Here is a 13,560-nt window from a genome sequence, read left to right as displayed (position 1 = left end):
CCCCTGGTCCCACAGTAAGACAGTCAACTCTCTCTTGTCCCCTGCTCCCAAAGTAAGACAGTCAATTCTCTTGTCCCCTGGTCCCACAGTAAGACAGTCAACTCTCTCTTGTCCCTGCTCCCACAGTAAGACAGTCAATTCTCTTGTCCCCTGCTCCCACAGTAAGACAGTCAATTCTCTTGTCCCCTGGTCCCACAGTAAGACAGTCAACTCTCTCTTGTCCCTGCTCCCACAGTAAGACAGTAAATTCTCTTGTCCCCTGGTCCCACAGTAAGACAGTCAATTCTCTTGTCCCCTGGTCCCACAGTAAGACAGTCAACTCTCTCTTGTCCCCTGGTCCCACAGTAAGACAGTCAACTCTCTCTTGTCCCTGCTCCCACAGTAAGACAGTCAATTCTCTTGTCCCCTGGTCCCACAGTAAGACAGTCAATTCTCTTGTCCCCTGGTCCCACAGTAAGACAGTCAACTCTCTCTTGTCCCCTGGTCCCACAGTAAGACAGTCAACTCTCTCTTGTCCCCTGGTCCCACAGTAAGACAGTCAACTCTCTCTTGTCCCTGCTCCCACAGTAAGACAGTAAATTCTCTTGTCCCCTGGTCCCACAGTAAGACAGTCAATTCTCTTGTCCCCTGGTCCCACAGTAAGACAGTCAACTCTCTCTTGTCCCCTGGTCCCACAGTAAGACAGTCAACTCTCTCTTGTCCCTGCTCCCACAGTAAGACAGTCAATTCTCTTGTCCCCTGGTCCCACAGTAAGACAGTCAATTCTCTTGTCCCCTGGTCCCACAGTAAGACAGTCAACTCTCTCTTGTCCCCTGGTCCCACAGTAAGACAGTCAACTCTCTCTTGTCCCTTGGTCCCACAGTAAGACAGTCAACTCTCTCTTGTCCCCTGGTCCCACAGTAAGACAGTCAACTCTCTCTTGTCCCTGCTCCCACAGTAAGACAGTAAATTCTCTTGTCCCCTGGTCCCACAGTAAGACAGTCAATTCTCTTGTCCCCTGGTCCCACAGTAAGACAGTCAACTCTCTCTTGTCCCCTGGTCCCACAGTAAGACAGTCAACTCTCTCTTGTCCCTGCTCCCACAGTAAGACAGTCAATTCTCTTGTCCCCTGGTCCCACAGTAAGACAGTCAATTCTCTTGTCCCCTGGTCCCACAGTAAGACAGTCAACTCTCTCTTGTCCCCTGGTCCCACAGTAAGACAGTCAACTCTCTCTTGTCCCTTGGTCCCACAGTAAGACAGTCAACTCTCTCTTGTCCCCTGGTCCCACAGTAAGACAGTCAACTCCCTCTTGTCCCCTGGTCCCACAGTAAGACAGTCAACTCTCTCTTGTCCCCTGGTCCCACAGTAAGACAGTCAACTCCCTCTTGTCCCCTGGTCCCACAGTAAGACAGTCAACTCCCTCTTGTCCCCTGGTCCCACAGTAAGACAGTCAACTCTCTCTTGTCCCCTGGTCCCACAGTAAGACAGTCAACTATCTCTTGTCCCCTGCTCCCACAGTAAGACAGTCAACTCTCTCTTGTCCCCTGCTCCCACAGTAAGACAGTAAATGCTCTCTTGTCCCCTGCTCCCACAGTAAGACAGTCAACTCTCTCTTGTCCCCTGCTCCCAAAGTAAGACAGTCAACTCTCTCTTGTCCCCTGCTCCCACAGTAAGACAGTCAACTCTCTCTTGTCCCCTGCTCCCAAAGTAAGACAGTCAACTCCCTCTTGTCCCCTGGTCCCACAGTAAGACAGTCAACTCTCTCTTGTCCCCTGCTCCCACAGTAAGACAGTCAACTCTCTCTTGTCCCCTGCTCCCAAAGTAAGACAGTCAACTCTCTCTTGTCCCCTGCTCCCACAGTAAGACAGTCAACTCTCTCTTGTCCCCTGCTCCCACAGTAAGACAGTCAACTCTCTCTTGTCCCCTGCAGAGGCACAGTGGTGAAGGCCAGAGAAAAGTTCCGCCACCCTGGATGTTTTACGTGCTCCGACTGCAAAGTCAACCTGAAGCAGAGGGGCTACTTCTTTGTGGAGGGGCAGCTGTACTGCGAGACCCATGCCCGCGCCCGGACGATACCTCCAGAGGGACACGATGTCATCACCGTTTACCCTACGGCTTGAGACCAGTGGCCCGGGACATGCACAGACCTGTCCAAATGGAGCAAGAACTGTAACTTACCACTCCCCTTCTCATACAGAATATTTCAGGACAAAATACATGATATATGGTTTCACAAGCTGCACAGTGGATAGGCCATACTACAGTGGAGTTCATCAACTTAACACCCTGAACTGAACATATCAATATCTGTGGACATTATGATGCAATTGTGAATTTGCTTATCACCGTCAAAAACGGAACCATTTATCTTTTTTAAAAAGGAATATGTTTGTTATGCCTTGTGAATACCAACTGTGCCTTGTGATTTGAAGGTTTTCTGAATATGTTACCATTGGTAATAAAAAAAGAAGACAAACGTATTATCTTGTTTGTGTCATGTCCTCTTATTACCACGTTCAAGATAGTCTGCATTGAACTAGTCAGCATTAAACTACACTGTGAAATCAGTTAAATCAGTCAACAAAAAGCTCATCAGAATTTCAAAGTATGCCTTTAATACGTCAATAAAATCCAACAGGAGCCGGTTATCTACTTGTTAGGAGTTTCCATGGAGACTCATCAATCATTCAGTGCAGGTCAGGCATCATGGTGTGGCTTCCAGCATACTCACTCAACAGAACAGCAACATTTCTTAGTGCTATTCTGGATTTTTCAAAAACTTCAAATATCAATGTGAAAGATCATAAAAATATATTGATATTTGAACAACATAAATTCAGTACAACCTCAGATAGCAAGTTTTCACATCAGTATGCCATCACAGATGGTATATTCATGGTGTAGTTTGCAGAGTGCACTGCCCTGAAAAACCAAAGACCCGAACAGTCAAACACAATTTCCTCTAAATATGATTCTGTCTGAGAGGATATGGATGGCCGAGATGGAGTCTCACCTGTTCACATTAACACTGATGATGCTCTTCACGGGGGTGCTCTTTGGTCCGGGAGATGGGTGAAATACCTTTCCTTCCTTATTCACGGTCACAGATTTGGATCTCCGGGTGATGTAGAGGTCAGCAGAGTGAGTGGGGTAAATATCAAACGTACCTGCTTTCATGCCGCCAATCTAAAACAGAGAAAACCTCCTCATAAAATCTCCTCATAACACACACACGTGTAATAATAAATCATAAGGTCTGATGTCTGTGTCCTCGCTGCACATTCACTGTTTTGTTTGGTGAGCTGGGTTTGAAGGGAACCACAAATCTCTTCTTCTCCTCCAATCTCTTCAGAGGTGGCAGAGGCTTGTCCAGTTTGTACGGGTTGTTGTCGAAACATTCCTTTGGGTGGAGGTTCAAGTGGAAAGCACCACCTTTCAGCATAGCTTTATGGCTTACTGTCTCTTTCTGAAAAACATACACTCCCTTGTATAGTTAGAGAACGCATGCACCTCTGGATATAAATGATTATCTTGGACACTGTTTCAAACATATAATTACATTTAGATATCTGTGGTTTCAACACTACTATTTTCCTGGGCTCTCACCTTCAACATCTCATTTGCTCTGTCATAGGGGTCCGAGGAGTAAGGGACAACTTTGGACAGGGTGACATTCGGATAGCTATGGGACAAAAGGCTCCATCACTATCCATGCATGAAAACAGAATACTGTACTGTTAAGTATAGTGAAACAACACCATGGTAGCATCCCAAATGGTCCCTTAATCTCTACAAAGTGCACTATATAGGAAATAGAGTGCCATTTGGGACACATCCCATCATCTACAGACATACTGAACCTGTATCCACTTCCCCTCTTGGGTGGGTTGGTGAGGATGTTCTTGCCTGATGGTTTGCACGGCTTCCTGGGGACCTTCATAGGACTCATGGCCTGGATGGGACCACTCAGAGTTCCGTAGTAGCTGCCAACCCCTGACCTTGAATAATGGGAGTAAGCCAAGTTCTGGCATCAATCGCTGCATGCCACTGGAGCAAGCAGACTGTCTAAGAAATGCAGTATAGTTTGTTCAGGTCTAATTTAATTGGGCCCCCAGTAATTTCCATGGTCTCAGCTCTCTGGCTGAGTGACTGGTCCCTGGTTCCTGGGCTGTGTTCCAAATGGAACTCTATTACATATATAGAGCACTACCTTTGACCAGGGCCCATAGACGTTTGTCGTTTGGGCCACAGCCCTGGTCTCTGAGTTGATTAGGGCCAAACAGAAAAAATATGACTCTGAATGGTAGAGGAATACAGAATGCATGATGCAGCTGGGGAACAAACTGCATGACGGAGTGGAAACGGAGCTCTGGAGGTCCTTCTCATGCGCTAATTCAAATTAAGCCTGTAACCATGTCAACCTCAACTATTTCATATAAATGACATTGTCTGTTTTGGTCAGGGAGATCAATTCTTTATTTGTTTTAATGTTTAAGTCTCTTAACGTAATCAAGATCATCACCAAAACAAGGGGATCATGTCTATTCACCATCTGTTCTAATGCAGCCGTTTAAAGTCTTGTTAAGCCTAAACCTCAAGTAGATGTGTGCTCTGCCATTAAGCACACGTCTGGGAAAAATAAAAAATGATCTCATGGCTTACGGTTTCTTCTCTCCATTGCTGGGGAGGAAGGCGCTGCCTACGTTCTTCTTGGACTGCTGACTCCTGTATTGCCGGGCGAGCCTCACAGGGTCTGTGAGGGCTTCTTTTTCAAAGACCCGCTTAAAGTGAGTGTCAAAGTAGCCCACTTGTAACCCTGACTTCTTCTTGGTGGCCCCACCAGTCAGTATTTGTTTACCCTTCTGAGCAGACTCATTGCAGGGACCTTAAATGGTAGGTGAAATAGAATTTAACGTTACATTGTTTTACCATAAATATTACATCCAACTATCTCATCTTGCCTTACTTGTCTGTATATACTTCAATAGTGTGCAATATATATAATCTAATTGAATTCCCTTGTCCACTGTCATTATCTAGACATGGTGTACATACGCTGAATAAAAGGGGTGTATTTGTCTCCAATGGAGATGTATCGCATTTCCTTGAAGACTCCAATCCTCTCCATATCTGACTTCCCTCCTTCTGGGGGCATCTTTAGGGAAAAACAGTGAGCCCAACCACCAATTACTATTCAATTTAATAGCTACCTCTGTAAAGTAAATGTTGACCATTTGTATTCTCTTCAATTGTTATAATGGATTATATTCTCAACCCTTGATGAACTCTCCTAGGTTTATCTATTATGGGATGACACCGTTGGAAATTCCATAATAATAATAAATCAATAGATAATCTTTAATAAATAACTGAACTTAAAAATTCCGTATTATTCTAAAACAGAAATCTACCTTTAATTCGCGGGTCTTCGATCCGCAGCTTGGTTTATAAAATTATGAATTGTTCTCGTTCCTGTATCTGTGTACACTGTGTTACCTTGGCGTCCGTTGTGCACAAGCGGGCGAGAGGAGGGGCTGTAGCAATCGTCTTTGCGGAGAATATTCGGATTCTATCTAGCCATGTAGCCTACGCCTTTTTACTTGTCAGTAAAAGGAAAATATAATTTACATTCTCACTTGGCATATGGCAATATTAAACATCCCGTGTGGGGTTGAGGGGTATCTCTCTACACTCTAACTATGAATTCTTCTCCACTGCAATGGTAACTCACACACTGCACCACCACCTGGTCATATAATGAATCAATTATTTCGCAATTATTTTGTCTCACTTGCAAAAAATATTTGAGTTTCCAACTAAACATAAACGGATTTACAACATAGCTTAGACATCAGTTGTAAATGCACCAGGGTTTACAGTTTCAGCAACAACAACAAAAATATGGGCAATCAGTTATTTTCTGTCAACATTTATAGATAGGACGAAATTTATTTTTGAAATAAATGTTCAGATAAAGTATCATTCCTTTCTAATAATCCAATAGGCGAATATTCAAACAGGCCTAATCAAACGTTGTGATAATGATAATTGTCATTGTTACTGTTAGCACATACTAGTTGCCTACATCTACACAACAATAGAGTAGTGTGATTTACTGAACGCACAGTATTTGTTTAGTAGTTGCTTAGTAACAGATTATATTGTGTCGTAGCATAAAGCGCAATGCAGACTTCATGCACACAAAATGAACAAACTGCGTGAAAGGTAAGTCAGTAAAAACAATCAACTTGGGTTCTTATTTGATGTTTTAAAGCGTAGGTGTATCCTGGCAAACAGATTGTAAATATATAGGGATGTATTGCAGGCTCTGAGGCAAGGGTATGAAGTCGGATTATAAAATCGAAGCTCCAAAGAAACACAGCCAAGAAAAGGTGTTTCGTGCCATCACGGATGTCTACCGAGATGAAGGAGTGAAACCGACTTCACACCAAGGTATTCAGCACAAGATAAAACAGACAGTCACTTTAGAACTGGGACGTTTCATGACCTCAGATCAGCTGTTATGACGCACCACAGCTGTTGTTAAGGTGAGTTAGGGAGTGACTTTAAAGTGAAGGAAAACCATTGAAAATATTCACCTTTGTAGATCAAACTTTAATCGACCCACAGCAGAAGTGAAATCACTCAACAAATATTTCCCACAATCTTTGGTTTACTTCTATTCTGTAAAATATTCAGTTTGTTTGCCTCAGATCCACAACAGTCTGGTAAAAAAAATAATGCACAGAAACACACAACCTGCCAGTTGAACCACATGATTTGTTCTCCTCAGAGGGCCTTGCCACTCCGGTGGAGAGGGCTGAGAGACTGCTGAAGGGTAGAGCTGAAGGGGGAGACAAGCAGGCCCTTTTCCTGCTGGGACAGCTGTACTATTATGAGGTAACAGCTCTCCCATTCATATATCATATGCCCATATACTGGACAGAGAAATGTAGCTAGCCATGTGGTTTCCTCTGATATAATGGAGCCATTTCAGTAGTGCAGAAATACCAGTGAGGTATACTGAGCTTGAGCGATGATGCCCTGGTTTTCTGATTGTACTCTACTGCTGGGCCAGGGACGCTATGAGGAGGCAGAGAGAGTCTTTGACGGCCTTAAGGACAGCGACCCCAGAGCCCTCTTCCAGCTAGCTGTCATGTATTATGATGGCCTGGGCACTGCTATGGATCAAGTGAGTCACGGTATTGACAGTGTTGTGCATTCTTCCTTGTTTGGTTTGCTGGGTTTCCACCTCATAATAAATTATAATGTGTAACTGAAGAACCCAATGGAGCATCTCTAAAAACTGCTCACTGTCACGCCTGCTACTACCATGTTATAAATACAAACTACTGTAAGTCTACCAAACATACCTCATGTTGAGTAGTCTCCCTAGGCAGATGGGTTGCCTTCCACAATGTAACCCGTTTGTTGCGTTGGTCTGGGGTTTCTGGGAGTACATGTTGAGTAGTCTGAGTCTGACAAGTGCAGTGTGTTGTACTTTGCTCCAGGCAAGGGCAGTGGCCTACATGAGGAGAGTAGTCCAGTGGAACAGCCCAGAGGCAGGCTCCATCAGATACACTGCTCTGTATCACATTGGCATAGCCTACCTGGAGGGCTATGGGGTCCAGCAGTCCAATACAGAAGCAGAAAGGTCAGCAGAAGCACAGGCACAATGTTTAAGATGTTTGCTGACTCATGGTGAACTGTTGTGGCAGTGACCGTGTTGTTTTCCACACTCAGTTACTGGCTCCTTGCTGCTAATGAGGGAAACCCCAAAGCCTGTGTAAAAGCTCAGAGTTCTCTGGGTATGTTCTACTCTAGACCTGAGACACAGGACCTCAAAAGGGTATGATGTGTTTACTGTACCCATGAGATGTTTCACCTTGATCAATAATTCAGGATTCTATTTCAACTATTCCCTTTCATAACTCTGTTTCCCCACTGTGTGCATGTGTGTGCCCTGTGCTCCAGGCGTTCTTCTGGCACTCAGAGGCCTGTGGCAATGGCAGTCTGGAGTCCCAGGGCGCACTGGGGATCATGTACTTGTATGGTCAGGGCATCCAGCAGGACCCCAAGGCTGCCATTGAGTGCCTGAAGGAAGCGGCTGAGCGGGGGAATGTGTACGCCCAGGCCCACCTGGCTGCCTACTACTACCACAGGAAGCTCTACTCCAGAGCAGCAGCCCTTGCCAAAAGGTACTGTCATAGGGTATATCATACAGTAAATTCCCTGTTCTGTCCACAGGTTATCCACCACAATAATGACAGTTAAGTGTGAGTCTTTTTCAATCAATCAATCTCCCTTTGACACATATAATAGTATCCTAACCAACAGCAATTTGATTTCCCTTTGAACCATATTCATTATGCTGTTGCTGGTAACATACCCCATAGAGAGCCGGTCCCATCAGAGTTGTTCCAACCAGCAGTAAGACAAAGAGTCCTTGGAAGCAGTGTAGCGTGGTTGTGTTGTTCATGTCGGTATGAGATGATACACAGCCCGCAAAATACCACGGCAGCTCTTTTGTTTGTTGGACTTGAAAATGTAAATGTGTTGAAAAAAAGGGCAGTTAAATACATAAGACACTAACCATCTGCAGAACACTAAAGCAGTGATAAATATGTATGGTTTATTAGATAGAAGTCGAGGTAAAAAAAAATATGCTGCAGCTAAGGCTAACCTACTAACCTCTATTTCCACAAGGAAACTGATTGAAGCTATTATTAAATTGTAGGCTGTAATGTTCCAGTGACACCTCAATGGAAAAATATATATTCCAATGTAAATGTCAGCCTATTTTTAAGAAAAGTATTATTTGTGTGCCAAAGAAGTCATCTTCCCACAATGAAAATGTAGGATTACCAATTACGATGACATTGCTGCCATCGCCATGGTCACCGACTGCCTGCCTGAATACGTCATTAAGGGCGTGGCCATTGCTCTTTTCTACTACGCCCGCTGTCTGGAACTGGGAAAGGGGGTTCCTCAGAGCAAGGAGAAGGCCTGGCACTACTTCACTAAGGTGGGCACACACATTCAACTGTATGTCAATGTCTGTCTTTTTGGTTATGTGTCGGACCCCAGTAAGACTAGCTGTCTCCATTGGCTTCGGCTAACGGGGATCCTAATAAATCAAATCAAATTCTGCTTGACCCATTTGCCTGAAATAGCAACATAAGTATCAGTGAAGGCCAATTAAGATTTGATTAAGATTTTATCACCTTTCTGAATCTCATACTGGAAACTGGATTCTCTTTGACTAGGCTGCTCGGCTAAACCCAGATGTGTGCCAGGACCTCCAGAGGGACATCATCTTTAGCAGAATGTAGAGATCCACCATCATGACCTTAGTTAGGGAGTCCAGATAGGTAATCTCAAAGCAACAGAGGAGACTGCTGAGTAAATAACATCAGACCTGAATGCTTTGTGTTCAGTGTGTGGGTTTGGTATGGATAGGAGTACGGCGATTGTGTGCCCAGTGTAACAACTGTTTAATAACTACAGATTCCACACATTAGAACGGTGTTACCGGTACTACTCTGCATGAACTTGGGGTCCTTGAATTCAGATGAACCAGGAGGCTCTTGAAATCAGATGCAATTTATATACATTTGTAGCATCCAAGTTCAGATGGTTTCAATTTCATACAATTTTGAGAAGCTTATATTGACAAGGAATTTGCCTAAAGTGGATCAATAACAAAAAAATAGTTAAGTCATACATTTTTCTTTTGCAATTTATTGCTTATAAATGCTCTAAACAATTTTTGGGTAAAAATAAAATCTATCAATAAGTCACAAATAAAATTGTCACAATGACTTTACATGACATATTGCACAATGAAGCCGTTCTACAATGAACATAATGTAACATTGGTGGGGAATGTATTTGAGGTCGGTATGCAGCTTGTTTCTTCATTATATGAGCACAACACTCATCATTTCACAACTATTCACATTCTGGATCCATAACAAAGTAATCAATCAATAGCCTGGCTTTCTGCAACAGACCTTGGCAGTGGGACTGATTTGTCATTTTCAGCTACTGAACAAAACAAAGAAATGTAAGGTAGTAACAGGAACAGAAGCTTGTCTCCCTAGTTTGAGCACTACATAATCAAATGCATTCAGATAAAAGTACCGCAGAATAACAGAAAAGATATCATCCATTCAGTTTAATCTCATTGTTTACTGTACCATGCTGGAACATTATAGTACCTCTGTGTTGATGTTACATTTGTCTTCATGATCTATCTGTTGAGTTAAAATAAAAAAAATCTAGTTTGAACAAAAGATAATACATAATCCTTCAACGAGTGTCTCTCCCCTGAAAACCAAGACTAAACTAAAGCCATGTCGATCTCCAGGAGCACCTCCATTTCCTTCACTCAGTGTGTGTGTGTGTTAGGCTGCGTCCCCAAACGGCACCCTATTCCCTATAGTGCACAACTTTATGCCCTCTGGTCAAAAGTAGTACACTATATTAATGGCACCCTATTCCCTTTGAGGGAGGGAATAGGATGCCCAAGGGTTCTGCTCCACATTAACCACACTATCCTGTGTTTTGCGTACATATGGGTCTCGCCCCCATCAGATCTGGTCCGTCTCCACGTTGAGTTCTGGACACAGCTCTTTGAGGATCATCTCCATCAGAACCTGAAACAGGGGCAGAGGAAACATGTCAGGAGGCCATTTAACAACACATCACTTCAGCCTGGACTCAAGTGAAGGAGAGTTTGTTTTGTGCACTTTGTTCCTATGCAGACATGTATGGGAATGACTGACTCTTTGACCCACTGATATCTTCCCCTATTAGATGGAATGAGGCAACCATAGAATGTAACATATGTATATCTATGGAGGCAACTTCAGAGTATTCCACACAAATAACTTTATTGACATAGTGCAAATGGGAAAGCTTTTGGAATGTACACATGCCCTTTCAAACCCATTCTCCCTCTCTTTGTGTGGTCTGACCTGCCAGTAATGAGATGCTGTGCTGAACTGAGCCTCTAGGTGGCTGAGCTAGATGTGTTTGTGGAATTCCTAATGGAATCAGGGGGTGACTTTCAAACCGCTCATTCACAGAGGGTGAGGTGAACTTACATAAAGCAGATGCTTGTTGGCATTGGCCTCCTGAAGTGCGTTGAAGATCTTGATGATCCCATACCTGGCGTTCTGCTGTCCCACCAGGTTCTGTAGTGCATCTGAAAGACACAGTTAGCATGCTGTATGTGGTTGTGTTACCTACCTTAGTCGAATGACCTGACTAAGTCACCATGGATAAGAGCGTCTGCTAAATTACCAAACTGTAAAAATGTCCACATTCAGAGATTCAGCCACAGATACCCGTCAGGTCTAGGAGCAACATGTCCGCAAAAAAAGTCAAATAGAGGGTGCTTATATTTTCAATGTCTCACACATGTACCAGTGTGTAGCTTGTACAGTGTGTGGTGTGACATGGAATGGAGCATACAATATACAGGCAACTGCCAAAATAATGGATGGATACAAAGTATATTGAAAGCGGCGGTTTCCACCACAATCAACAAAACAGCAAATTATGAAATTTCTCATGGAAGAATGGTGTCACATCCCTCCAATAGAATTCCAGACACTTGTAGAATCTATGCCAAGGTGCATTGAAGCTATTCTGGCTCGTGATGCCCCACCGCCCTATTAAGACACTATGTTGAGGTTTATTTTGGCAGTTGCTGTTAGCAAAGTATTTGTATTATTTATTTTACCAGGTCTGTTTTGCTCATCTTTATCAATAGATTCTGCTGAGCAAATTGGCCCTTGTATTACGCATATCGTTAATCTCTCTCTTGAACAAGGCACCTTTCCCAGGGACATGAAACAAGCTAAAGTTATACCTCTGTATAAGAAGGGGATAAAGTCTGACCCTGGGAATTATAGGCCTGTATCTATCCTCTGTGTAAATTCAAAGATAGTGGAGAGAATTTTACATGAGCAAATGTATGAATATGTTAACAAACAGGGTCGAATGTACGATTTTCAGTCGGGTTTTAGAAAAACATACTCTACTGATTCATGTCTACTTTACTTGACTGACTTCACCAGGAAAGAGATTGATGAGGGAAATCTGTGTGGAATGGTACTGCTTGACCTACAGAAGGCCTTTGATACAGTTAACCACTGTCACCTAATCTCCAAACTGGAGGCACAGGGGTTAAGCAGTATCCCTCTAGGCTGGGTAAAGTCCTATTTATCAGGAAGGGAGCAAGTAGTAGAGGTTAATGGTTCACTGTCTCAGGCAAAACCAATGAGTTGTGGCGTTCCGCAGGGGAGCGTGCTTGGGCCTCTGCTGTTTTTATTGTATATTAACGATATGAAAGATGCTTGTTCTTGCAGTCTTTTTCTTTAAGCGGATGACTCTACACTTCTGGTGTCTCACAAAAGTAAAACTATGTTGGAGAGCATACTTAGCACAGAGCTTACTAACATTAGCAAATGGCTTGGAGATAAGCTCTCTCTGCACTTAGGGAAAACTGAAGCAATTATTTTTTGGATCCAGACCTACATTGTGTATGTAGGTCGTCTGAAATCAGAGTGGAGTTAGGGGGTGAGGTGCTGACTACTAAAACCTCTGTTAGCTACTTGGGATGTATCCTTGATGGAAGCTTGGGAGGTGTGAGCATGGCCAATAAGGTGCTAGGGAAGGTTAATGCCAGGACTAAGTTTTTGGCTAGAAAGTCCAAGCTGCTTTATAAGGACTCCATGAAAGTGCTAGCTACTGCACTCATTCAATGCCATTTTGACTATGCTAGTATTTCCTGGTTTGGGGGCTTATCTAAACTTATGAAGGTGAAGCTCCAGATAGCCCAGAATAAGCTGATCAGGGTAGTATTGAAGGTGAGTCCATGTACTCACATAGGCAGGAACTGCTTTCAGGTACTAAACTGGCTGCCCGTTGAGGCTAGGGTGTCCCATATTAGACTAGGTTTGGTTTACAGGAGTATTTATGGTCCTGCGCCCAGATATCTAAGTGATTACTTTCCTCGTGTTAGGGATGCACACAATCACAGCACCAGATCAGGTGTTGCTGATCTGTGCTTATACAGGTTCAGGAGTAATGCTGGGAAAGGTACTTTCTTGTATACTGGAGCCTCAGAATGGAATGAGTTGCCTCTGCCTATAAAAACAATGTCCTATCTGGACAGCTTTAAAAATAAAGTAAAAATATGTTTGATGTCTTCTGTGCCCATATGAATAACTCATATGATGTAACTGGAATGATGAGATAGAAGAACATCTATGTGTTTGTTTTATTATTTCACTGCCATACTGTGTTCCATCTTGTGTCAAGAGGACCACAATGGAAATAAGTCCCAGACTTTATTGTGTGTTATCCTCGATGATTTTATTAATGTGTATGTATGGCTTTTAAGTTTTATGTGTGCTAGTTTTATTAAATGGTGGAATTAATAAACTAAAGGATCCAATAAGCCAATTGAAACAGAAACTTTTGTTTCAAGACCAACGCCAGACTCCACCCCACACCCCTTGAGTACTGATCCATGTCAGATATCAATAATCTCTAGCAGGGTTAACGCG

General features: G+C 43.3%; 4 protein-coding genes across 10 annotated transcripts in view; 2 read left to right on the top strand and 2 right to left on the bottom strand.

Moving 5' to 3' along the window:
- The window catches only part of pdlim3b (PDZ and LIM domain 3b), a 31,297-nt gene extending 28,837 nt beyond the window's left edge, over positions 1-2,460 (top strand). For 4 of the 5 annotated variants that reach the window (XM_071411410.1, XM_071411411.1, XM_071411409.1 and 1 more), the window contains one exon: positions 1,911-2,460. In XM_071411410.1, the coding sequence (XP_071267511.1) occupies positions 1,911-2,100 (190 nt within the window). In that variant the 3' untranslated portion in view covers positions 2,101-2,460. The remainder of the gene's footprint in view (positions 1-1,910) is intronic. The other variant, XM_071411412.1, reaches the window with a different exon arrangement.
- Positions 2,461-2,572: 112 nt separating this feature from the next.
- Positions 2,573-5,560, bottom strand: cfap96 (cilia and flagella associated protein 96). 2 transcript variants are annotated; one of them, XM_071411407.1, is made up of 8 exons: positions 5,392-5,506; positions 5,036-5,135; positions 4,643-4,865; positions 3,841-3,978; positions 3,587-3,662; positions 3,267-3,446; positions 2,994-3,166; positions 2,573-2,902 (listed from the first exon to the last, which is right to left on the bottom strand). In XM_071411407.1, the coding sequence occupies exons 2-8, from the start codon at positions 5,133-5,135 to the stop codon at positions 2,848-2,850; spliced, it is 945 nt and encodes a 314-aa protein (XP_071267508.1). In that variant the 5' UTR covers positions 5,392-5,506; the 3' UTR covers positions 2,573-2,847. The 2 variants fall into 2 exon arrangements, with proteins under 2 accessions (XP_071267508.1, XP_071267509.1); XM_071411408.1 differs by having other exon boundaries at positions 2,716-2,902; positions 5,477-5,560.
- Positions 5,561-6,309: 749 nt separating this feature from the next.
- Positions 6,310-10,372, top strand: lrp2bp (LRP2 binding protein). Its single transcript, XM_071411402.1, has 8 exons — positions 6,310-6,433; positions 6,774-6,880; positions 7,059-7,172; positions 7,492-7,634; positions 7,724-7,829; positions 7,955-8,178; positions 8,840-9,005; positions 9,247-10,372. The coding sequence occupies exons 1-8, from the start codon at positions 6,322-6,324 to the stop codon at positions 9,310-9,312; spliced, it is 1,038 nt and encodes a 345-aa protein (XP_071267503.1). The 5' UTR covers positions 6,310-6,321; the 3' UTR covers positions 9,313-10,372.
- The window catches only part of snx25 (sorting nexin 25), a 53,489-nt gene continuing 49,634 nt past the window's right edge, over positions 9,706-13,560 (bottom strand). For both annotated transcript variants that reach the window (XM_071411395.1, XM_071411396.1), the window contains exons 18-19: positions 11,089-11,189; positions 9,706-10,638 (exon numbers count right to left, since the gene is read on the bottom strand). In XM_071411395.1, the coding sequence (XP_071267496.1) occupies positions 10,573-10,638; positions 11,089-11,189 (167 nt within the window). In that variant the 3' untranslated portion in view covers positions 9,706-10,572. The remainder of the gene's footprint in view (positions 10,639-11,088; positions 11,190-13,560) is intronic.

The sequence above is a fragment of the Salvelinus alpinus genome, chromosome 7, assembly GCF_045679555.1.
Source record: "Salvelinus alpinus chromosome 7, SLU_Salpinus.1, whole genome shotgun sequence".
Taxonomy (NCBI): domain Eukaryota; kingdom Metazoa; phylum Chordata; class Actinopteri; order Salmoniformes; family Salmonidae; genus Salvelinus; species Salvelinus alpinus.
This window is presented reverse-complemented; position numbering and strand designations above follow the sequence as displayed.

Coding starts and splice junctions, on each gene's coding strand:
- cfap96 (XM_071411408.1), bottom strand. CDS start 5,135: ATGCCCCCAGAAGGAGGGAAGTCAGATATGGAGAGGATTGGAGTCTTC. Junction 3,979..4,642: donor AGCAATGGAGAGAAGAAACC/GTAAGCCATGAG, acceptor CCATTATTCAAG/GTCAGGGGTTGGCAGCTACT. Junction 3,663..3,840: donor AAGAGGGGAAGTGGATACAG/GTTCAGTATGTC, acceptor TTTGTCCCATAG/CTATCCGAATGTCACCCTGT.
- lrp2bp (XM_071411402.1), top strand. CDS start 6,322: ATGAAGTCGGATTATAAAATCGAAGCTCCAAAGAAACACAGCCAAGAA. Junction 7,830..7,954: donor AGACACAGGACCTCAAAAGG/GTATGATGTGTT, acceptor CCTGTGCTCCAG/GCGTTCTTCTGGCACTCAGA. Junction 9,006..9,246: donor CCTGGCACTACTTCACTAAG/GTGGGCACACAC, acceptor CTCTTTGACTAG/GCTGCTCGGCTAAACCCAGA.